Genomic DNA, 24,975 nt, shown 5'->3' with positions numbered 1-24,975 from the left:
AATGCCATGGTTTTGTTGGATTATTATTTCATAAGTGAAAAAGAACTTACACAACCTCCCAGAAGGCCACTTCACGCCACAAGTGCCATGTACATTGAAGTCAATGGGACTACTCATGTGAGCAGAAGTTTGTAAGATCAGTTTGGTGGGGTTTTTTTGGTTTTTAATCTCCTGGTAAATAACGAGACAAATCACATTTCATTACCAGAATAGTTGCGTGATTGAGCAAATCCCAGAGCCTTTGAATAATTGCCCTTTATAAATTCAGTGAATGAAATTGTGTTTAACTTTGTCTCAGTGAGTTCTTTTCAGCATAATTTAACCAGATCAAATTAGTGCACAGAAGCTTTTTGAGAAAGAAAATGTGTGCTGTAAATGATTACAGAGGTGACACGAGCTATTTACTGAATTATGGAGTTTGAATGAAATACATCATGGTATTTTAGATAATATGGTAAGTAGATGGAAACTACAAAATAATATCAGGGAAAATGATTAGTGCTCAGTAAACTACAGCAACAGTACCATGTTATCTCATGATTAAGGGAGCGGTACATAATTCACATCACCTTCTGATGTGAACTTTACTTTGGAAACATTTTTTAGTCCTTGTGCCTGCCTAACCACAGGTTTTGGAGCTGTTTCAGGCATAAATGGCTCAGTAAATCTTTCTCTCTCCATATATACACATGCCAATTCTACCTAAGCAGACACGAAGTACAATAAAACAAGTAGAAAATCTTCTGGCTCAGAGCCTATTAAGATCTTTATTTTACTCTGTGTTCTTCATTTTTCTACTGTTTACTTTCACTTTTTTGTCTTTTTGGATGCATGAAGCACCCTATCTTTTGGAGGACGTGCTCAGGTTTAAATGAGAACATTTAGCAATTCTACCGTGTTTCGGGGTCTGCTAAAGTGCACACTACTAAAGCAGAATAGGGAAATGTTAAGCACCTTGTAAGGCAGATTATTTTGAGTGGCTACTGGGTCAGATGCTGGTGGAATTCAAAACAATAGTCTGGGGTCCGTGACATTTATGCCATTCCTGTACTTGTCTGCTGGATTTTCAGTGAAGGTCTGCATCAGCCTACTGCTTAGGTCTTGTGCTGGGAGAAAGGGCAGAGGAGGGGTGATTTTAGCTTTTTTTCCCTTTTTTTTCAATATTAAAACAGGCAGAAAATGTAAAGCAGTGGGAGACCTGGCACTGCTTTTTAAGTTTCACTTTTCCCCGAGTAGCCATTATTACAGCAAATGTATTTAAGGCATGGGAGTTTCTGTACCTGTGAATAGGTTAATGCTTCATGGTGCTGCTTTTCAGAGCACTTTGAAAGGCAGCTATCTTTGTCAGGAGCTAGCTACAGAATTATTTACATATCGCCCTTCCTACCTGTGATGACCATTCACATGCAAATAGGAGCTTTGACAGCTTCCGCATGCATTTCTGAAACCCAGTGATCTGTCTATTTTTCAGCTCAGAGTGAAAGATATGACAATGTCTCAGAAAAAAAGCTCTGCCAGACTCTAGATAAGTTTCTTACTCTGCAATACTGACCATGAATAAAACTTCCTTCGAATGGAAAATTCTGGGAGCACCGTGAATGTGAGTTTGTCACAATATAAGAATTAATTTCTTAGGAACTGCCTGTGGGAGTGCAGTTTTACAAACTACTATAAAGGCAGTGCTGACTTAAGCAGCTCTTGCTTTTCCCTCCCTTGGCCACTTATAATCCAAAAAAAAGACTCACCCCCCACCCCGCAAAAAGATTTTTAGACTAGCTTGAGTTCATTGCATGGTGGACACATTGCTGCACCAGCACTGCATGAGGGCAGCAAAATGAACAACAGACGCTTAAGCTGGCCCTGCCTGTTAAACCATGCGTTTGAGGAACCTTGACTTGTACCGCTGTGCACTTGCTCCTAGTATTTTCTCACTAATCAGTGGGCCCCAGAGCAGTTCACCACCGCATGCACACAATCCGGGCCTGCACATGCAAGCAATTCTCTCCAAACTCTGATGTCTGAAAGACCTAACGGAGTGGCTCAGCTCAAGACAATATTGTGCTTTCACCGTGATTATCAAAAATCATTGCTATTCTAGCCATTCACCAGCTGTTAAACCGAAAGTCTCTTTCAGTTCTTTATTCTGGTGTGGTTTCTGTGTCTTATAACCAGAAACAAGTACACATTTCCTAGCCTAAAGAGCTATCCCTCACCTCTCCTCATATAATTTACATACACTGATCACTTCCATATGTCTGGCATAAGGTAAAATAGTTTGTATGCATAGTAATGGGGGTGAACCTACAGTGAAACAAAATTCAGCATTTGTCAAATTTCTACACACTGATAGAAAACATTTTTAATAGAATGGCAGTTATTAGAAACAGCCTTTTAAAAGTTTTCTCTGATTTCGGCTACAGAAATTGTGTTCAAAAAAATAAAAGTTGCAGTGCTCAATCTTCTTGTCAGTACCTTTAATGCCATGTAAACTAACAGTATCAGGGGTTCTCTCCATCAACACCAAGAAATACTCCACTCCCTCCCACCAGTGCAGTTATAGCCATTTTAAGAGAGTTACACTTGATTTACACCAAAATAATCAGTGACAGTTTAAAATTCTAGAGAAGAAGAATAACACATCTGCAACTTGAAGATAAATGCAGGTTTATTTACTTCAGTAAGCTAAATATTTTGCACTGATCTCTGTTGATCTGTTTGCTAACGTCAAGAACTGGGTTTAGCTTTTCTAGCACGAGCATAACTGGCAAGAAAACTACCTAGCAAATGGTCCAGTAAGACACCTTGGTCTAACTTGTGCCTGAAGTTCAAAAGTGCCTCAATAGCTTATACAATTTTGTATTTTCTCTATATTTCCTAATTGATTGAATGAAAATTAGTGTATCATTATGGAAGAAGAATGTTCTTCAGAACAACCATTACAGCACATAAGAGGCTTGAGGAAGTAAAGAAGCTAAGAAACAAACAACATTCATTGAATTAATTCACTAGAAGTAATACTTAAACACTGCATTTAAGATATGTGGAATACATGAACCACCAATTTTATTTTCACACAGGCCAGACTGATGAGGGGAACAGGTGCTTTCTTACTTACTTTAGGAAAGAAGGATGTGAATTTTAGAGATGCAGAATTCCATTTCTGAATTTATTATGGCAGTTAATCCTCACTATTAGGTTTGAACTCGGGCTGTTAAGCAAGGGTTTTCCTGTGAGCGAGTCACAAATGACCGTCAATTAGACTGAGCTGCTTACCGAGTATTTCCCCAAGTGCCAGAGAAAGGCTGCCCTCCTCCTGGAGAAGGATGGAAAGCGTTCTGGGTAAGCTGTGTTCAGACTGAGTGGAAAGGAGACAAAGTGCCCAAAATAAGGTTGTTTGTTAGTCTTGCCTGATAAGCAAAAGAAAAGGTGGGATATTTTATTGTTTCTAAATTCGATTATCAGTTCTGATTACAAAAAAAGGACAAGCCTAGCTTTAACTCCAAGAAGGCGACCAGGACCTTGCACTCACTCGCATATGTCGGGAAACGGTTCGGCAAAGACTAAGCACAAAGGCTCCTTTCTTCAGTCCGAATCACCCATAATCACCTTCACAGCGTATTTAGTGTGAAATGTAGGCGGATACTCCAAAAAAGCGTTCTTGTTTAGAATTGTCTGGAATATCCAGCATCAAATTGGATCGACTTTCTGCATAATAGGCATGCGTTTCATGTAACAGGAGTACACAGCTGTGAATATAATTATGATAATCACTTTAAAGTGGTTGTAAGCCTGCGTGCGTTGGTCAGAAATAAGTTCTGACGAAACTTTGAGTATACACACTAATGGGATTATTGTGAGCAAAGGATACAGCTCTTATTAAGCTTGGCAAGTCTCTGACCTCAAGCAATTCCTCACGAGATCGCTTAAAACCACTTTACAGGTGAGAAAGCTGATACGTAAGAGCCAAAGAATTAATAGGATTTCACCTTTATGATATTTTCTTTGATTCCCATTGCAGTACAGACTTCTTGTGCATCATCAGACATGGTGCAGGGTTTCAGTTAACCTCCAACCTCCATTTGTATGTGAGGATAGCAAAATTTTTTTACTTTGTGTGACTGTTGCCTAGTAAAGAATGTGAGGTGCAATGGATGCAAAAAAAAAAAAAAATGATGAAAGACACAAAATCTGAAAGGGATGCCAGAAAATGGATTAGGATTCATAAATTCCGTACCTGAAGCAGTAGATTACAGCTCCCTGCATATAGTAAGAAAATCATGGATGGAAATTTAAAATACATTAAAAACAGGAAAAATTTGGCAAGTACAATTAGACATTTATAATAAAGTTTGGTCTGAATGCTGCAGGCTGCAGAGGGAAACAAAATTCCCAACACATATTACAAATATGCTTTATTTCACAAAATTCCTTTAAAAAGAGGTACATGGAATTTTTATTGAAATGTAACAAATCTCTAAATCTTTTCTCTTGAGACAAAATCTTTTTTGCCTATTTCCTGGGAGTCAGTTATTATGACTAGAGTATAAACAACTGAGGATAGGTATTTATAAGAGCAATACTGAGAGCGGATTACAACTACATAGTCAACATACTGCAAATACTCCCTTTCTGGTGATTAGGATGGTTCAGCTAAGCGCAGACAAGCTCTTTAAGAATGTTATCATACCTTCCTATACTTCCCTCTGGATCTCACTTGCTCTTGGTGGATGGACTCTGACACATGTTAGAAGAGCAGCAATTAAGAATTTAAGGAACTTCTCGATTATGCAATTTGCAGGTAGCTAAGGAATTTGTCTATACTGCTGTTTGCAAGGACATCTGAGTAATAGGTTCCGATACTGCCTTTCATCTCCTGCAGTAGAAGGGAATATGAAAAGAAGGCAATCTGGAAGACAAAGTCTTCTCTCTGAGATCCCACAAATATTATGCTCTCTTTCATCACTTGACAGGAACTAGCATTTACCACACGGGCCTGGCAGAACAGAGACCTTGCACAGGACCTAGCACGACAAGCATGAGTTGGCCTACAGATGCTGCAGAGCAATAATCATCGCTGATACAATCCTTGTAGCGTTTGGAGGAAAAGAGCTTCGCCAGGAGTAAGAGCCATTTCAGATTCATGCAAAAGTAGCCAAGTTTCAGTAGGTAATCCATGAAGGAAGTAAAAGTAGTAATAGCATCCTGATACCTTTACTTAATCTGAAGAGGCCTCTCTCTGTTCCTCGTCAGGCACTGCCCTTCCAGTGTCAGCTGGGGATGAAAGCTGTGCCCTGCTCTCTCTGTGGCTTTTTTTGGGTGCTTGTGAGCTTTATTTATTGTCTGTTGCCTCTAGAAAAGGCCACCAACCCCTCCCCCTTGAAAGACAGCTCTAAATCCTTTAAATTACCTCACATATAGCTTTTTTGTGTCCTTTTCTCACACAAGGCTGGAATTTCAAAAGGAGCCAAGAGGGGCCATCAGAACCAACGTGAGCTTTGCTTCATTAGAGTGGAGACTAAAGGAGAGCTTTCTTTTTCCTCCTTCCACAAGTTAGATGAAAGCAAATAACTGTTCCATTCCTCAGATTGTTCCCTGCAAGATCCAGCTTTGCACAAAAATATTTACAGGAGATGAGAATTTTATTTGACTGCTCGCTTCTAAAGTTTCTGCAGCGTTCAGCTGGAAAGATAAGCAAGCAGCCCAACAAATGTCAAACAATTTTAAAGCATTAGAAGAACGGCAAAAACTTCTGACTTTACAGTGTTTGGCTGTCAAAGAGCAAAGGATGAAAACTAGATGTGACACAAAATAGACCAGTGCTCATACATTTCAAAGATTGCTGTACGTGAGTTTAGATCCAGAGGAATCCGTAATCACCAAAGTGAGAAAAGAATCCCACAGATTTTAAGTTTTGACTATTTAGATCATTAAGAAATAAACCTAAACTAGATTTCATCCTGCTCTCACTAATGACGAGATAACTCAAAGGAAGAAGGGGAGAAGCAAAGTCTAGGCACCTGCCCTTTGAGTTGCACATATGCATATGCATATTTATATGGAAACCATTCTATATGAAATTGAGCCTGGAAAATATTTTACATTTAAAGTGTAGAAAACTTCAGCATATGACAGAGCTGATTAGGGAACAGCTTAACAAAAGTTCTGAATGATTAAGCTTAAAGATTAGTAAAGCTCTGCAGCCCCAGAGAGTAACTTCCAGTATGTAGCACTGAATTTGGGATGAACTTATTTGTAAAAGGAGGAGAAATATGGGAAATGTGGACAGTAAATTGGAATTTCATGAAGAAACATGAAGAACATGAAGAATTCCAATGGTGCTGTGTATTTCTTGCTATGGATGTGTGATGTAAATTTACATGACCTCAAATTTAGATGACCACAGCTGACCTCAAAATCACAGATGTTGAGGATATGCACAAGTTTAATTGGTGGGATTTTTACATAGATTTAAATGTTTATGTGGGCAGAGACAGTTTCTTTAATTAGGGTGTTTTGAGATCAAAATCCAGACTAAGTTCATGAAAAACATTTAATTGGTACATTCTTTTGATACCTTCCCCGAAAGAAAGAAAGTAAATGAGTAAAGAAGGAGCTTACATTCCTTTTACAGTCCTTTGAAGAACAGTGAGCACCCTTAAGTCTCATTCAGCTCGCCTAACCCAAGACTAGCTCTCTGGAGGTACCTCCAGTTCCACAGACAGTAGAAAGAGCCTAATGTGACTGACTACACCAGTCAAAGCGAAAGAGAAGGAGACACCATGGAGAATCTCCTCCAGTTCAGGGGAAAGGCAACAGCGCTCTTAAGATTGCTGATGTTCTCAACAGCTGTGGCCATCCCTTTCTCACTCTTACATTGGGGCACTGTCCCAGTTGGAAAAAAAAAAAAAAAAAAAAGAAAAAGCAAAGTAAATGTTCTATCATCCCAGCTATTCTCACCATCCACAGCTGTCACGGCAAGACAGCAGCAAACCTATGTGGAGGCTGCACGTGGGAGGACCGTGAACTTGGAGACATTCCAGCAGGGAGCTTTAATCCTGCACAGGAAGGAATTCGCTGAATCGCCCACCAGCCTCCGCACACTACCACCAGCAACTTTCACATGTAACCTTAATTAACAAGTGCACCGAGACAAGCTACAGGGCTTCATTTACAATTTTGACTTGGAGCTGCCAGGGTCCACCCCACACACTTGCTTAAAAATAAGTGTGTGGGAGCCTGAAGACAATTTCATCCTCTTTAGCTTTCAAACAACTGGAAAGTGTCACAACTGTTGACACCACTTGGAAGGATTTGTTTTCATCTCAATCGCTTAGGCAGTGCCTCAGGTGAAGATCTTATTTTGTTTCAAACTGAACAAGAGTCAAGTCAGGCCCCAGCTGACACAGAAACTATTCAAAATGCTGGAGCATCTTTGTATTACTTGGGTTTCCATTACTACATTCCAGGTATGCGAATAAGAGAAAGAGAGAAAAAGTCTGCCTCCCAGACAAAGTAAATAAAAAAGATGTCTCCCCAGTTGTGGGAATTAAAGGCCATACAGTAAATCAGTAGATCATTTCAGTCAAATCAAAGCCACAGCACAGAGTACAATATGTCAGAGTATAGCGATGCATTAAATAAAACCTGAAAAACACTTTCAAACAAAAAGAAAGAGTTAAAAACACAAATCATGTTCTGGTTTCTTCTCAGAGGCAACTTGATTTAAATGCTTTCTGTACACGTGCACACACACACACACACAGAGGAGAGATTACCATAAATAATTCATGTACATTGTACCAACCTGCAAAGACTGGGTTTCTTATTTTAAATATTATTTTGCTACATCTTATGACATAAATACACACCTAAATAAGTCCAGAGCATACAGATAGATACTTCAGGCCTGATCAAAAAAAGACTTCAAGCATAGGAGTAGTTTTTAAGGTAGACTTCAAGTATCAGTAGATCATTTGAGCTCAGTGAAACTGTGAATGTGTTTACATTTTTTGATGAATCAGCATTTTAAAGACACTGTAACAAACAGCACGGGTAAGCGCTCCACACCCTGTCCACAGTGAAAGGGTAGAGCTTCCATTTCTGTCAATACAGCACCTTCCATGAATAATTCAGTCATCTGCAAACCGTGCGGCAAAAAAATAATTATGGAGAACTTCTTAAACTTCTCAGAAAAGGGAAGCTTTGTAATTCAGAAATCACTTTTTCCACTGGAATTAACTGGGAAAGCTGGAAATGTAAAATGAATATGTTGGGCTAAGCTTTTGCCCTCCTTGTTCCAATTACTCTCCATGTCAACAGCCCTAATTAGCTAGCTGAAAATTTCCCTATATAGGCAAGATCGGAGCTCAGGCAGTTCCTTCATCAGCTCCTTCCTCCTGTCAGCATGTAGGGCACGTCAGAGGCAGGAAGGACATCTGGGTAATCTGGAGCTCTGTCCTGTCATTTCTCAAGTCTCGTGAAGATCTCAGTCAACCAAAGTCAAAACGATCAGCTCAGAGAGCTTCTCCGAAGCAGTCAACATTTATGGGCCAAAAAAAAAAAAAAGAGGTTGAGGATTCTGCAGCTGCATCTGACATCTTCATCGCCTCCTTCCCGCACTGAATGAGGCCACAGAGCGCCGGAGCAGTGCAGAAATGCAAGGTAGAAACGGTAGCAGCTGATGAATGCTACAGACCTGTGCCTACACTGCAAAGGTCACCTGCTCTCCCTTCTTACCAGTCTTCTTCCTCAATTTGGAGTGCCCCTCCCTCCTTTTCAGGCACGTTAGAGAGGCTCTTCCCTCAGAGGATATTCTGCACAATGCAGTTTAAGGAAAAGGCTTTGCAAACAAATACCTTGAAATATGAGACAAACTCTAATACCGGTCCCAGCCCAGGAGACACACGCTCACTCCTTGACGTTTCTCTTCCCTCTTCCTCCTCCCATTACAGCCTGCTTTCCCAATATTTGTAGAGTTATTGAATTGTGAGTTATGGAGTTTGATTGAAAGAAAAAAATAAAACAATCAAACCCACTGGCAGGTCATCAGCTACAGCTAGACTAGGTCAACAAGCTCTAAATCAAGTATCAAACGTATGCTAACCTACATGCAGGTAGTTCAGTGCTGTGCCGTTCCCCCTTGCAACGGCACCTTGACCTGATTGAAACGGACAGCAGCTTTGCCATTGCTTTCTCTAGGGCCAGGATTTCATCCATACAAAAATCCATCATATAAAAACGTAAATCAGCTGCACGTAAAGAATGGAGTAGTTCTTACTATCACTGCAACTTTAAACAAAACACTTATTTTTAATATGGTTTGAACCGGAGCCAGGGAGTAATACAGCTAAATCTGTGCGCCATGTTTTTCCAGTTACTTATTCTCAAGTAATATGTATCCAATTGAGCAACAATAACAAAAAAGAACCACACATGTACTCTTACAAAACATATTTAAAGCATTTAGTAATTTCCAATAAACAAATAGGACGTGACAGACAGATTTGAGAACGCTGGGTTCGCAAGCTTTGCTCATGCAGGGACAAAAATCAGGGTTGCCTTAGGAAAAGGTTTGTGAATCAAAGTATCTTGATGGAAACTCCTTCTCTGGGCTGATATATTTACATCTAAAGGTTACTGTGACTAGTTCTGCCTCTGTTTGTGCCCTTACCTCACCATATAGAGAACAGCAAAAGAAAATAGGAAACAATCAACGATATAAGAAATCCATCTGGAAGGAGGACTGTTTTAATTTATTGTTTTAAACTTTGCACAGTCAACCTGAAGACCATCTTACTGAGAACCTGGTGCTCAGTAGAAGTTTCCCGAGCAGAGTCTATGACCTCATGACACAATATAGAGACTCTTATGACAGACGCTGAAATTCAAGTCGATGAGATTAAAAAAGAAAAAAAAACTTCAAGGACAAATTGTTTCCTAACAGTTTACCGAAAGATTCCTCAGTTTTTGTCTGACTTATTGGCAATGTCATTTCTTTTTATTTTATAATAAGGACATAAAGTCTCCGAAGGACATCTAATGGGGAGCACAGAGGTAGAAGGGCTCCACTGAGCCTTCAGTTTTATAGTTGGTTTTATCACGCTTAGGCTAAGATCCAGCACCCATTGACCTCAAAGAACTTTGGACCAGGCCCTTAATCATCATGCTCTTTGAGTGAAATAAGGAGATAAATATCATCTGGGCAAAAACCTTTCCAATCTGTGCACGATTATTATAAGACAAAAATGCTTGGAAGCGTTAAAATGCACTGAAGAAACCCTTGATGCTACTGAGCATGGCTTTCGCCCCTGATTTCAGCAGGACAAGGAGTGTTCTCAAATCTCCTCCCTTTAATGCGCCACCAAAATCAAGCTGATGATAGAAACCAAATAACCAGAACTCTGTTTTACAATAAACAGAAAGAACCTCTTCAGACCACAGACGCGGCCTTAATACATGCATATACACTTTCCCTTCCTTTTTCTATCTGTAATGTGCCCTGTCGGATGCCTCTAATCTGCCGCGAGACTGTGAGTGACAAGAAGTTAAGAGGAAGCAAGAACGGGAGTTCACCGAAACTTCTGTCCAGCATCCTGGGAAATGGCAGAGCTAATGCTGGACCTTTGAAAACAAGTGACCATAGGAAATCAAGGTTGGCAGGGATTTAACCCTTCAGGACTCATTTCAGTAACTTTTAAAGCAAATGCCTGAGCTTCTTAACCATGTTTGACATCTAATTAGTCGAGAAAATCAAGAAGTTAAAATACATCCTTGCTATTTTGAAATAAGGCACTGACAATTAGCTCCAAGGTATTTGTTTAGGCAAAAAAACAAGCATGCATGTTAAAACAAAGCACAATGACAGCCACTGAAAAGAAAAGTCAGTTGGGTCACTCGTTTTACCCTCCATGTTCTTTTCAATATCATAAGTTTATTTGACCAGACCACAGCCTCTCTTATGGAGAGGCAGAATGGGTAAGTAACCAGATAGGTTCTTCTCCTAATTGCAAGTAGTTTGAATAGAGATGAATTGCATACCAATACGTAGAGCAGTAATATATCCTGAGAGATACACATTACTATGTAAGGCATTCAATCAGTGTCTAAGAGACATATTTTCAATAGCTGCAGTTCTTAAGGTAATTTGTACACCAAGTGTTAACATTTACCTGTCTGTAGTGTACTATACTGGAAAGAAAATTTGTCTTGAAAAGCACCAGCTGATAAGGCTTAGTTTCTCTTGCCTAATAATGATATCCCTATACTTAGGGATCAATGCAGCAGGACATTCAACACGTTCCTCTTGACCTGGCCAAGCATTTACACTGGTACTTAACTTTAAGCATGTGAGTCGTCTGATTTGAATTGTAGGGTTACACATGTTTTAAGTCAAAAATGTGATTAAGTACATATATGAATCAGAGGCAAGAGTGTGAATTCCTAAGTCTTTAAACATTACGTTAACTTGCTTCCAATTAGGTATGTATTTAATTTCTTTGCTAGATTGGAAAAAGGGTTGCTCGGTGTTTGCACTCATTTTCCTTTTACAATGATCCACCAAATATAAAAAATAGTTTCAATGTTCCTTTCAGTTTCCTATTTTACTCATATTGGATTATATATAAAAATCTGATGTCTGATGTATTTAAAAAATGAAAATTAGATCCTTTCTCCCAGTAAGAGCCGAACTGGAAAACAACCAATCAGCAGAATAATAAAATGCTACTAAACTGTATATGGATATAGTACCAGTGGGAGAAACCTATGAGCCAGATCTGGCCATCCTTTCTGAAATTAGTTTCTGTGAAATTAGTCAGTGCACGCTGAGGTAGCAGACTTGGGCCACTAATAAACTTTAAAAAGGTGAAAAATAATAAACAATAATTAATTAGCCATTAAAGTCCTTTACAGGATATTTTATAAGATTTATATTTCTATACATTAGTCTGAGTTTTGGCATGATTGTGAAAGTTTGGAAGCAATTAAGAGGTTTTTAATGAGTTTTTTAATGTAACATGTAGTCATGGCTGTCTTCAGATTCCATTATTCAAAATAATCAGTTCTATGTTAAATACAAATGACTTTTCTTACGCAAACCAAATGAACATATTCTGAACACCTTCAACTGTTCTTTTCACATGTATATATGTAATATATCTTTTCAAGCTTAAACCCATACAGATATGCATATGTGTTCTTTAATGAAACGGCACATACATTTATTTCCTGTGATGCATCCAAGTTTTGCAGGTGTTTAATTTTTTGATCTAAAGTGTGAAAATGATGTCTGCCTTGTATGAGAGAGGATTTTACCCTCTCCCATGTGCAGCACAAAAAGAACAGATGAACAAATTAGAAAAACTATTTTTACTGGCAAGAGACGCATTGACACTACACTGTAAACTGAGATTGACATCTATGACCAGACATGCACACACATGTTCACTTTTTCCCACTGTAGAAGCAGCATATTACTTTTCCTCCTTCCCTTCAGAAATGTAGCTGCTTCTCCTTCTCTCAACCTTCAATAGTCTGACAATTATTAAAAGTCAGCTCTTCAGAGATATTTTTAATATATATATATAAAATCTCCTTTTTAGTGATAATACTATATAGCTCTTACAGTCTCAACTTCTATCCCAATTGCATATTCTCCAGATTTTGTGAATTCTTCCTAAAATGTATTCACAGAGGAACTATACTGATGCAGAAGAGACTCTGCCTACTTCAGAGTCCTGCTTTCATACAAGCATTATTATACAAAAGTTAATTACTGGCATTGCAGCGTGAGTTGCATTACACAGCTTCCAGCGCAAAGGTAATCTCACAGCTCTCTCTCTTCAGCTGCACCTTCCCTGCGATCACTAATGAAATACATCACACTACACGGAAAACAGTTTCAGTTCAAACAAATTGCTCTGCATTAAACATCCATAGGCAGCGTTTCCCAGTGCATAACAGTCCTTTCCTCCTTTTCTGGACTGATCTTTCAGTTTATAGTTTCTTGGCAAACCCACCATCTACTGCTTATGTTAGGCATCTGATTGTCAGATTTGTACAGACTGAATATTCATGACTCGCAAATTAACCACTTCATGCCTAAAAAGGGAAAATATAAATCTTCATCTATTGCGGGCTGCTCGAATTGAGCTCTGGTATTGTGGCCGTACTAGGCGCCCAGAAGAGGCGAGATTAGCTGGGTGGCCAAACCCGTCTCCTCGCTTTCAGTAAAAGTCCGATGCAATAACACGAGACTGAAAATATTCTTCCACGGATCGGCACGATCCGGAGTCCCTGTCTGCAAAGGCAACTAACTCTTCTTTGTCTGTGTTTAAACTGCGTGGAACCGACGATAGCACAGAGTAGCTTTTGAAGTATTTCTCAGAAATTGCTCTTAACGCTGATTTCCATTTTGAAAGATAAGGAAAACCGGCGGGGGGGGGGGGGTAGATTGGGGGGGAGGGAGAGAATAAGAGAGGACAACAGGCTTACCTTTATAGGATAATTTGAGCCTTGGCACGTTATTCTTCCCATGCTGGCAGTTGACTCGTCCTGCTAGGAATACTCCCAAGGAAAGCAAGGCAATCCCAGCGAGGCAGCCCATGCTGCAGCAGCCGCGGCGGGGTCGGCGCCAGCCGGAGCCGCGGCGCTCCGCGTCCTGCCGGGCGCCGCCGGGGAACTTCAGGCAACCTGGGGGAGCGGAGGTAACAGGTGATGGGGGTGGGCTCCGCGCCCCGCCGCGCCCCGCCGCGCCCCGCCGCCGCCAGCCCCGTCCCCCCGCCGTGCCGCCGCCGCCGCCGCCGCCGGGGCAACTTCAAGCCCCTCTCACGCACACGCCGCGGGCCGGAAAAGGAGGCAGCCCCCGGGCGCGAGCGGCGGGCGGGCGGCGGGGGGGCGGCATGATGCGGGCGGCGGCGCGGGCTGGGACCGGGGCTGGGACCGGGGCCGGGGCCGGGGCCGGGGCTGGGGCCGGGGCCGGCCGGCGGCGCCGCTCCCCGCGCGGCGGGCGGGTCCCGGGCGGCAGGGGCGGGCGCGGCGGCCCCGCGCTGGCCGCGCACATGGGCCGGGGGACAGCGGTTGCCCCGCGGTGCCGGCAGCGGCTGACAATGGGCGCGCGGGGGAAGCGCGACCTCCTTCCCCCCCCCCTCATTCCCCCCCCCCGGCCACCTCGCAGCCCGGCCCCCTCCCCCTGCTGTCACAAAGCGCATGCAAAAAACAAACAAACAAACAAACAAACAAACACAACACATCGCGGCAGAGCTTGGAGGGAACAGAAACCTCCACCGAGCTTGGGAAAAGCGTGGAGCTGTGAATTTTACCCCCGAAGGCACCAGCTAGTTGATTTCACTTTGCAGCATTTTTTTTTTTTTAAATTTCATTTTACAGCTCGAATTAAAAGGTGCACGTCCCCCCTTTAAAAACAACAACACCAACAACAACACAGCACAAGCCACAGCGTTGCTACCCACATGAATTACATCTCCTGCCCATAACGTAATCCTGTCCGGATGGCTCCCGGTTACAAACAAGTAACAAAGTCTTCCATCAGCCTAACTTTACCACTGAAGCTTTTAAAGCCTTGTTAGGGAAGGTTGCCGTAACCCTCCGCCCTCCCCACCTCCTGCACTACCCCAATTCAGCGCAAGAAATTCCTAGTAAAGCCCACTTCAGCAGTCAGTTCAAGACATATATAGGTCTAGAGGGGCTTATAAATTATACTGGAGGATTCTCCAAAGTATTCTTGTAAGTCAAAAACGTTCCAAACCCTCCAATTTCCAGGACTCTGTGATTATAATAATTTTATATTTTTATGCAATGCAACTACATAATGATCTTTTTTGTTTGTTTAAACAAAAGGAGGCAGAAAATCCCCGGAGGTCTTCTGAATGCTAAGGAGCTGTAAGTACAAACATATACGCAAACTTAACTCTCCCCTCCCACACATCTGAACACCCCCCTCCTACTAAGTGACAGCGGAGTAAATTTTCCATGTTGTGCAGAATATTCACTGTAATATGCAATGTGGAACGCAATATGTATTCCACTCCTAGGTAGCACACGTTACATCCCTGACAGACACCTTGGCAGTCAACCTTTGCAAAACACTGTCATCATCAAAGAAGTGCAGTGACTCCTCTGTATTTTATTCCATCCTTTTCCAGAAGAAGGAGTCTGTGAGTGTTTTTTAGCAATGGACTTTTGAGTATTTGAGTGAGATCTTTCCATTCTTCTGTTACTTACCTGGAGTTAAATCAGTTACATGGTCCGCCCAAGGTGGTCGCAGCACACTTTGAATTTCAGAGAGTGCAGCATCTCTTTTCTGTGTTCAAACCTTGACGCTAAACCAGTGTCTAGGAAATATCCTTAACTTTGAGACTGAAGTTCATAGCTGAAAATGTGGGGGTCAGTGTGGTTCTAATTAAAAAGTAAAAGCTCATGCAGAATAAGGGTTGGCACTGTGGTAAAGCGAGCGCTAAAAATTCTGTCGTTGCTGCTTTCACTGCTCAGCATTCACACACCAGTGGAAAAGAAGGGGCTTTTCCCCTCTCGTCTTTAACAAATTCTTCTGCTTCCTGAGCTTAACTCATTAATCCTGTGGCATTGTATCTGCCAGGTTCAGCAACTCTATTGATCAGCAGCATTGTTAAGAAAACAAAATCCCCAAAATAATGTTGATTTTGGTCATTCCCACACTTGTTTTCCGGAGCATTTTCATGCTCCAGGCAGTGGATTAGAGCTCCAAAATGACAAGAGACGCCTGTCTGTTTTCCATGGATTACTTGCTACAGACATTCACTCTGCAAAGGAATTCATGTCACTTTGAGATTATTTGGAGAGTTGGCCTAATGAATTATCCTTTTGTATGGAGCAAACAATTAGAAGCAAAACACAAAAGATGCACCATATTCAGGACCTTATAAAACACATCATTTTACAATGAGGTTGTTACACTCGATTTACTACTAGCTGCATAAAGAAGGCACAGCTACTTTTTTTTTTTTTTTTTTTTTGCATAAGGAAAAGAGAATAAGAAGCTGAAATTACATCTTCCTAATGTAGAACGAATGTGTAACACTCTAGGCTATTTTCCAGCAACCAAATAAATAAATCCTGGCTCCCAGCCAATATATATTTTGCCCAGAAAACATATGGATTGCATACAATAAGTATTAAGGTAGAAAAAAATTGTATTTTGAGAGATAAAGTGTAGAAGCATTTTCAGGACAGAGGAGCGATACCCTCGCTTGGTACCCCTCCTGTGGCAGGCCACTCGCATTTTGCCTTCATCTGGGGGATTCGCCAGCCCAGAGACACCGCCAAGGGTGACAAGTGACCCTGCAGCTCCTCACCCTGCTGTTGAGGTCGGGCGTGCTCATAGCGTATTAGAGGGCATAGAGAGGGGCAGCGGCAGTACTTTGGCGGCGTGTGAAGAGGTTTCCTATCTCTGAGACGCCCTTTGCCGTATGTGGCCTCCGCCGAGGCAGCGCTGGGCTCTGCTCGGAAGGAGTGATTTGGCCACTGCTCCCACCGCAAGCGCCAGAAACGTCAGCGCTGGGACTTCAGGGTGCACAGCGACTCGCTTGCAAATGGCAATCCGTTCACCTTTTACTTTGGTCTTTGGAAAGCAGTCTAGCTGCAGTGCTTAAAGAGAGGGAAAGAGTAAAATCCCAGCTTTCATCAATCCTTCAGATAAAATCCTTCTCCCTCCAAGAGCTGACTGCTCTTATTAGCTTCATTAATTATTCCATCATTACTCAGTGAGTTCAAAACAAGAGGCATTTCTTTTGCATCTCGTTTCCCGTGTGTGCTGCACATTTTACTTTTAGTTTCTGTAATGGCATTTATATGACATTCAATATGGTGTTATACCTCTCAAAGTCCAGATATGCACTTGCGGGCTCTGTTTAACACTTCCGATCTCATGCTGCGTGGCATTAGGATTCGGAATTTTTTTAATACCACCTTTCAATATGGGCAGCAACTTCACATTGATAGATCCTCTAACATTTCATACTTGGATGTGTCTGGGCTTTCGCTGTTCACTACCCGTTCAGAATTGCTCTTTCAGTCACTTGTAAGTTGGCATCCTTTGGGGCTTTTCATTAGTCAGAAATAGTATTAGTTGACTCTCTCTTACTTCAAATCTTCTCACTGCTGCTGTGACTTTTATACTTACAAGCTCTTGAAAGCTTAACTGCTCTAAGAAAGTCTTTAGTGTGCTTTAAAAATGTACGTATGTGTTTCCAGAATCATTTCCTGTTTTAGATGAGTCATGACTTGTTTATATTGATGAAATCAGGTGCTTCTCAGAACTGCGCAGGAATTACCAGAATCCCTTTTTGATAGGCAATACTAATACAGTAAAATTGGAGCAAAAGATTTCTTGGTTCCGTGTGGAATTTCTGGATAAAATCAGAGAAAAAAACCCTCCCAGACTGTACCTGATTATTAAATGCCTCCCTAGAGAACACACTCCTCTAGCAATCTAGCAAATGTGAAATCCTAACTCACATACACTTCCTGCTATTTTCTGCAGTAGCAGGTGAGGTGCTTCACAAGCAGGATATTTACAGTTTTGGAAAGGATCTCTTTGAATTTACTTCACTTGTTTACACACTGATGTTTTTGATACACTTTGTAATAACTAGATAATTATTGGACTGAAAGCAGGCTCAGTCCATAGTCCAATTATAAAGACATTTGTCATACAATGTGTGACTCAGGATGCAGCTTCGCAATGCATTAGCTTCAGAAGCAAAATCCTGTTTAAGAAGATCCAGACCTCAGCTGCTGCTTCTTTCTTTTATGTCACAGACTGCCACTCTGCTCTTTGGGATGATACTTTGGATAGAAACTTCAGAAACTTTTGGCTACAAACAAACTTCAGATAGAGACTTACTAGAAACATGATAAAAAATAAATTGTTTAAAAATAGTGCTTGTGGAGGTAGGAAAGGGATTATTTTTCACAGATCCTGTGTGGGAACCTGTTTACGGAGCAGAAAGTGCTGTAATTGGGGAAAAGAAGAGTAACTCGCAGTGCAGAGGAGGTTAGGAATTTCCTAAGTTGGCCTCACTTCTGAACACAAGAGTCATGAAACTCTACCTTTAAGTCCACATCCTTTGTCTATACCAGACAGGAGTTTAAACCTGGAGACTATTGGATGTAGTGCTCCATGCTGACATGATTGTTCTTCTCTCTTTCTTATGAAAGGAAAAAGAAGAAGGAGGAGGAGAAGAAGAAAAAAGGCCTATATGGTGAAGAAAAATGCTCTAATATGCAGACCTGCTGAACTGGATATCAGGCCTTTTTTGTTTTGTTTTGTTTTTACAGCGTTGATCATTATCACAGTAGCTCAAGAGGCTATAAATAGCTGCTTCCACCTGGATCTTAAGGGATTTGAAATTCTGTGTAGTGGCACTTACTACATTCTGAAGCAATCACAGGGCAAAGCTACTTAAAAATGCATCAGCAAAAAGGGAGTTGAAGGTGTAGAGTTTAACATTTTATCAAGCTGGATTTGCCAAAATCACTGGCTTGCATCCAGATCTGGAAATATTCTTGCTGTTGGAAGTCTAGACATGTCTTTCTCCAGTGCTCCCTTGGGCTACAATTGCATTTGGTAGCCTTATTTGAATCTCCTGAATCTACACAAATCCGTAACATTTTGTATTATTGCATGTGATCAGGTTGTTAACCAAGCCAGCTAGTACCTGCAGTCTCTCAATAACACCGCATCTTACCATCTTGTCGCAATCAACTTTTCCTTCATTTCTCAGGGCTAATGAGACTGTACGATATGGGATGTTTGGACTTTTGGCAGCATAATGGGATCTGTATCAGGATGATGTGTTTTATTCACAATGCTTTCAGTTCTATTAAACACCTCATCAAATTCTTCAAAAGTATCCTTTGCATCCTGTTCTGTAGACTGGTTATGTGCCCGTCTGAACGGCAGCATTTGCAGATTGCTCTTCAAACCTATATAAACCCTTTTTGTTCCCTTGGACTCTACTGCCTGATGCCCACCCCTGTACCTAAATGGTCTGGCAGCTATTATACCCAGAGCCACTGGTAAGAAATTTTCTTTAATAGCTCAGTGCCAAGCATGTGACATTAATAAGAATTACATAAAGGTTATTTTCCTCACTTCATGGTATAGATCAATAGCTTCTGTTTCCAATGGATTAGCTCTAGGGTACTCATCCACATTGAACAAAAGTTCCAATATTAACTTTTGAGTACCACTACTTCTGTCCCTCCGATTGCTTATGTTTATTGGCTGTTGGACCTTCGCTGAGGAAACACTGGCAAGGACACATGTTTTTCTTACAGGGGATGAGGGAAATGCGAGGAAAGATGCAATGTTCTAATTCTTTAGAGAAAAGCCAACGTAGGAAAAATAATTACAAAGGGAAAATAAAACAACAACAACCACCATGAAACTTTTGGCTCCTTAAACCCTACCCCAGTCTTAACATGTGGAACTTTGTTGAGGGAATTCTAATCAATTAGGAAGGTTTCTTCCCAAATAATAGGCTGAAGAATGGCTTGCTCTTCCAACCTAACAAATGGTTGAAGGATCTCTGAAAAGATAAATTATCAGCCAATCCCATCCTTTTCCCCACTGCTGACTGACGAGCCTGCCTGCAAGGTGTATTACACACAAATATCTTGCAGATTCAGTTATTTTGGTATTCACATCCAATTTAGGTTTTTATTACCCACATTTTTGCAGGATTAGAACATGTATATAACACATAGAACATATAATAAAATATTTTCCCACACAAAACCCAAGGAACTGCTTGACCCAGAAAAATAAGAGTCTGCTTTTACTCCCTTAGAAAACTGTAGATGGATATCAAAATACGATTTTCAGAATTTCCCAGTTTGCCTTTGAAAATCCCCTTATGTTCCGATTTGCATTTTTAGATCCCTATATAGCCTTCAAGGTCTAATCCTAAGGGATTTGCTCAGGGCCACACACTAAGACCTCAGCATGACAAGAAATCGATGCTGCGTTTCTCCCGTGCCATGCCAACAGCCACATCCTTACCTCTTCATTTGTCATAGTACGCAAGTCGTTCCTGTCAGCCCTAAAAGTCCCTCCTTATCGCTCCGTATACAGAAAATCACCAGTTCTATTGTATCTGGGATCCATCATGGCCAACCTTTTGGCCCTATGCAATTTTGCTTCGTAACCTTTACTGCCAACTGTCAAAGACTTGAAAGACACAATACTATCTTGTATGCTACACATTCATCACAGGCTTTTAAATAGTCCAGGTGAATTCCCGCAGAGTCATATGCACAAACTAAAAGCCTATGCAACATCTGCTATGATTGTTGTTCTTTTCTGGACCTTTTTTCCTTCTCTCCTTTTTTTCTTTTTTTTTTTCTTTCTCCTTGTGCTGAGTGATTCGTTAGTATTTCACAAAGATATAAGAGCAACGAAACTGTAACCGTGGGCTGTCATCCTCGTACATCTGCCCTAGTTAACTTTCTAGACTGAAAAAACTCTTCTCAGGGAGGATTTGTTTTTTCACAGAGATAGTTAGGAGCTTGGTTTTGTTGAACAGAGCGTACGTGTGCAAATAGTCTTTGGAAGATCAAACAGTACCACACTAAATGTGGGGCTAAGTAGTCAGTGCATGGCTTCTGAAGCCAAAACTGAGCGCAATGTGATCACTCAGACAGCCTGTGGAAACTGGGGATGGTAGGCAAGTTGTGATAACTTAGGAAAATTTCGTTGAACTTTCAATAATTTGACCTCTGCGAATGCTTTTAGTGTCAGCAATATGTGAAAGTGTGTGTTAGAAGAGGAGCAGGGGATTCAAAGAAAAACAAGCTCTAAAAAAGCATTAAGTTACTCTCTCTTTTCCTTTCTGTCCCCAATGAATAGGGATTTCAGAGGGGAGGAGAACTGTGTCCCTCCTCCGGAGTGAATTTGTAGCCATTTCAGAAAAGCTTTCCATTACATTATTTTCCTTTTTTTTTCCTATGACATCATAATTCCTGATATTTTAGGCAGGTAAATGTAGACCCAGGAAAGAAAGATTCTTTTTGTCTCAAGAAAAGTGTTGAAATCCAAAATAAAGTTAGAAAATAAAGTTAGAATGGAGCTGGACCAGTCTGTCCCATAAATCTTGTCTGTGGAGATTCAAGTGCAGGTTAGACCCATGCACACACATATACTGTTAGAGCAATGCTGTAGGAAAATAACTAAAATCCAGCTCATGTTCTCAGGCATTCTAAAAATACTTCAGATATGCAATATTTTGCTACTTTTTATTTGTGTGTGAAAAGAGATAGCATAGCTCTATTTCTCCCCCATTGTGAGGAGGAGATGGCAGCAAAAAGGAACATCAGGTGATGCAATGCACATCCTCGACTCTCGGAATAAGCTAGTCCCATCAGCTCTTGGGGTCAGTGAGAAAGTTAAGACTATCTGAGTCTCAATTATTGCAGTCCATCTTTCCTCCTTCTCTTGGAGCAGGGTAGGATGGTGCAGTTTCAGCCTGCCGAGCACCTGGTGGCAGCCCACCATGTGCTTGAGTGACAGCAGTAGGAAGGTGGCAGGAAACATATGGCCAGACACAGGGAGGAGGGTTGCGCCGCGGCCACCTAACACCCTGATAGGGGTCACAAGATAAGGGCGATCTGGTGATGCGGTATAACATCTTCCCGCCTGGTCACAGGCTGCCCCGTTCCCTGAAGCAGACTAGAAGGAGAGACAAAGAAGATGCTGGTACTGTAAATGTTCACGACAACGAAAGTTCTTAATTCTGGGCCAGAATTAGCTACTTAGCAACACCTTAATGACTTGTGCTCAGACTAGGAAGGAAAAAATCATATACAAATAAGCCAGGAACAGCATATTTTATGTTATACCACAACGGTTAGGGAGAAGACTGGACTCTCACATGCACACTATATATATGTGGGTATATATATGTATGTATATGTATGTGTGTGTGTATGTATGTGTGTATGTATGTATGTATAAAAAGAGACCATATATGTTGTATATGTATAATATAATGTAAAAATAGCATAGTTACCCTTCTTCATTTTCCCTGGCATTTCAAAATATCTCACAGATGGATTCTCAGGTTTTCTTTTTTGTTGTTTTTTTTCACTTTCTTTCTGTTTAAAGCATATATGCATCTTATGCTAGCTTCCTGAATCTCTCAGCCAAATTACAGAGTGTTTCTTAAAGCTTTACATAACATTCTTTTAAACTATAAATATGAAGGTTGCTTTTCTCCTCTCTTCTTTTTTTTCCTTACGTGTTTATCTCTACCTTCAAGCGAAACAGAACAAGAGTATGTTCATGAAAGACAAAAATTCCATTGTTTATACTGATCGGTACAGACTAGGCAGTCAGGGGGAAAAAACGAGGCATCTGTTGAATACAAATGAAGACAGCAGGTTGGTGTGTGAGTATTTAGGTTCTGAAGCTACTTGTCATTTGCTTTTAGCGACTGAAACCTTCCTCTCCTCCTCCCCCACCAAGGGACAGCGGTGTGGAAAACACCGTGACATCTGGCAGGCTGCTTTACATGAAATTTCAGACAAAGATGACACACGCAAGTCCAGTCTTTACCCATTTAAGTCATGTTCCACCTCAGCCCTAAGGTAACCAAGCTCATTTTGTTCAAAACTGTTTCTTTCAGCTGCTGTTAAAGAGCCTGGAAATGACTTGCATGAAATTGCTAACGATAGGGAACAGTGCGCTGAAGCCTCGAATTAGTCTCCATAAAGGGTTATTTATGATGGCAAAACCAACTGTTAAGAGAGCTGCCATGTGCCCAAAAGGTCTGTAAGGTGCTTCAGCAAAGGGAGTTTTCACAATAAATTGTGAAAATTGGAAAGAGGAGGAGAAGGAAAAAAAAAAAAAACCTGACATCCTAGACTTCAAACGAATCTTACTTTCCATTTTTCTTCCCAAGTGTTGAATGATACATGATGTCATATGATGTGTGATAATTCCCCCTTCTCTATTTTGAGGGGAATAAATGGGTCCTACTTGTGAAAAAAATGCATTAAAGCCAAATTTTACCCTCAGTTACCCCGATGCCAATCCTAAGCAGCAACAACTCAAAGGCAGTTCCTCTGGATTCACACTGATGTAACGGAGAATGGAATGTCATTCTTGAAAAGCAGCTGTCACCTTATGGAAAACTTTGGGAAATATCTTATTTGGAAACAAAAGTTCTTCTGTGCCGTATATTTCCCTGTACTTCTTTTTGCTCATTCTTCCTTTCTAAAGACAGTGCATTAAAACACAATCGCTGTTGTGTCTTCAGAATTTATCTGCTCCTGCACTTATTCCCCACCTGACATCATAATCCTCTGTTTGTGACATAATCATCATTTTTACAATGACCGATTGTGATACCACAAGCTGGGCTTAAAATCTGATCCGAAAAATGCATTTTACTCTGATATCTTACATAATGTCATATCAACTTACAGCTCAGAGATAATAATTTCAGCCAAGTGACATCAATTAAGTTTTCATACAAGGGAGTGGTACACTTGATATAACTCCGTAGAGATAATTCCCTCTGGAGTTTACGGTTTTATGATCTGACCTTTATAAAATATTTCCACTCTCTAACCGTTGCTGGCTTATATAAGTCTAATGACTTTGCTGAAGTAGAAAAGATTACATATACAATTCTGTCCAGTCTTCCATAGGAATTAAAAGTCACAACAAGTAAGAAAAGGACAATCAAAAGCAAACTGACGTATTTCTCAGGAATCATAAATGATTTTAAAAAACTATAATGATTTTTGTAAGACTAACCAGAAAAACAACACCCTTGACAAGCGCTGAATGGATAAAGAAATCTAGTACCTTTCTTTCTCAAGTTTGCAGTCTGATGTTTGAGGATACAGTTTTGTCCTGTGTTGTTACCCTGAAACTAAGAGGTTTATCTATTCATCCTGCCATCTTTGGCAGCTTTAATTGGAGTTAGTCATAGGTTTCAAATTATGCACATGCTTTGCTGGATCTGCGCCTAAGTGTGTTGAAATTTTGTGTTATGAATAGCGTAGCCAGTACAATCCAGAGTCAGGCAGAGCCAATTTTTGTGCTTTAGCACACTTTGCACTTTTACGAAGGACCTCCAGGAAAACAAGGAATCTGTGAGAATGGGTTATTAGATGCTGCATAGCCTGGACCTTCTCTGCCTCACAGCTGAAAACACTAGAAAAATGGCAAACTATGCCTAAACTTAAGTCTGATGACTAACTCAGCCAGATGCAAGACCAAGATTTTAGCCTCTCAAAATAGATGTTTATACAGAGATGTGAGATGTAAATTATTTTTAATGAATATTAAACTCTGGATTGTTTTAATGATCAGAGTCAATGTTTTCTTCTGTAATAGATGTTTCTAAGTGAATTAGTTTATCAAGTTAAATATTTTCCTTTTTATAAGATGCCTCAACATACAAACCAACAGGAGGGAGAAATGAACAAATATTTTGTTAATATTCCCTACTAAAATTGTTATTTGACTGTCATTATTTCTCGTTAAATAGCTTAGAAGTTCCCCCTGTTCCACAAGTTTTGTTTTTGTAAGTCACGAGAACTCTGGCTACCAAAGGAGTTATTTTTCTCTTGGTAAAATGTCCTACTACTGGTAAAATGTTCCATCTGGAGTGCCCAGCTATAAAAGTGTAAAAGTAAATTTCTCAGTGCTATCATCTCCTCAAAAGCCATGTGCACACAAGATGAATCTCTTGCACCGTAAGATGGACCGCTGACAACGTGAATTGCTGTATGGCATGTGTTCTTCTGGAAAACTCTGTTTAATATTGAGCTCTGCTTGATGATACTCTCCACTGATATCGCATTACCAAACTGATTATAAAAATGCCATAGCCACAATAGGAATAAATTTACCCATTCTGTTTGCCACACCAATGCCATACCGTGGAAATATGTCCTAGATTTATTGAC

The 24,975-nt window shown here is 40.7% G+C and overlaps 1 protein-coding gene and 1 long non-coding RNA gene across 6 annotated transcripts in view; one reads left to right on the top strand and one right to left on the bottom strand.

The window, feature by feature from the left end:
- SEMA3A (semaphorin 3A) overlaps positions 1-24,975 on the bottom strand; it is a 330,745-nt gene that overhangs the window by 157,843 nt on the left and 147,927 nt on the right. For 4 of the 5 annotated variants that reach the window (XM_068920614.1, XM_068920525.1, XM_068920690.1 and 1 more), the window contains one exon: positions 13,492-13,689. In XM_068920614.1, the coding sequence (XP_068776715.1) occupies positions 13,492-13,603 (112 nt within the window). In that variant the 5' untranslated portion in view covers positions 13,604-13,689. Of the gene's footprint in view, positions 1-13,491; positions 13,690-14,468; positions 14,664-24,975 lie in introns of those variants that run through there. The other variant, XM_009680519.2, reaches the window with a different exon arrangement.
- LOC138062514 (uncharacterized) lies at positions 13,569-19,773 on the top strand. Its single transcript, XR_011136511.1, has 3 exons — positions 13,569-13,703; positions 14,857-14,898; positions 18,214-19,773. It is a non-coding gene; the product is annotated as an uncharacterized lncRNA (long non-coding RNA).

This window comes from Struthio camelus, chromosome 1 (assembly GCF_040807025.1).
Source record: "Struthio camelus isolate bStrCam1 chromosome 1, bStrCam1.hap1, whole genome shotgun sequence".
Lineage (NCBI taxonomy): Eukaryota > Metazoa > Chordata > Aves > Struthioniformes > Struthionidae > Struthio > Struthio camelus.
Note: the sequence above shows the minus strand (reverse complement) of the source record. Positions and strands in the feature narration are given on the sequence as shown.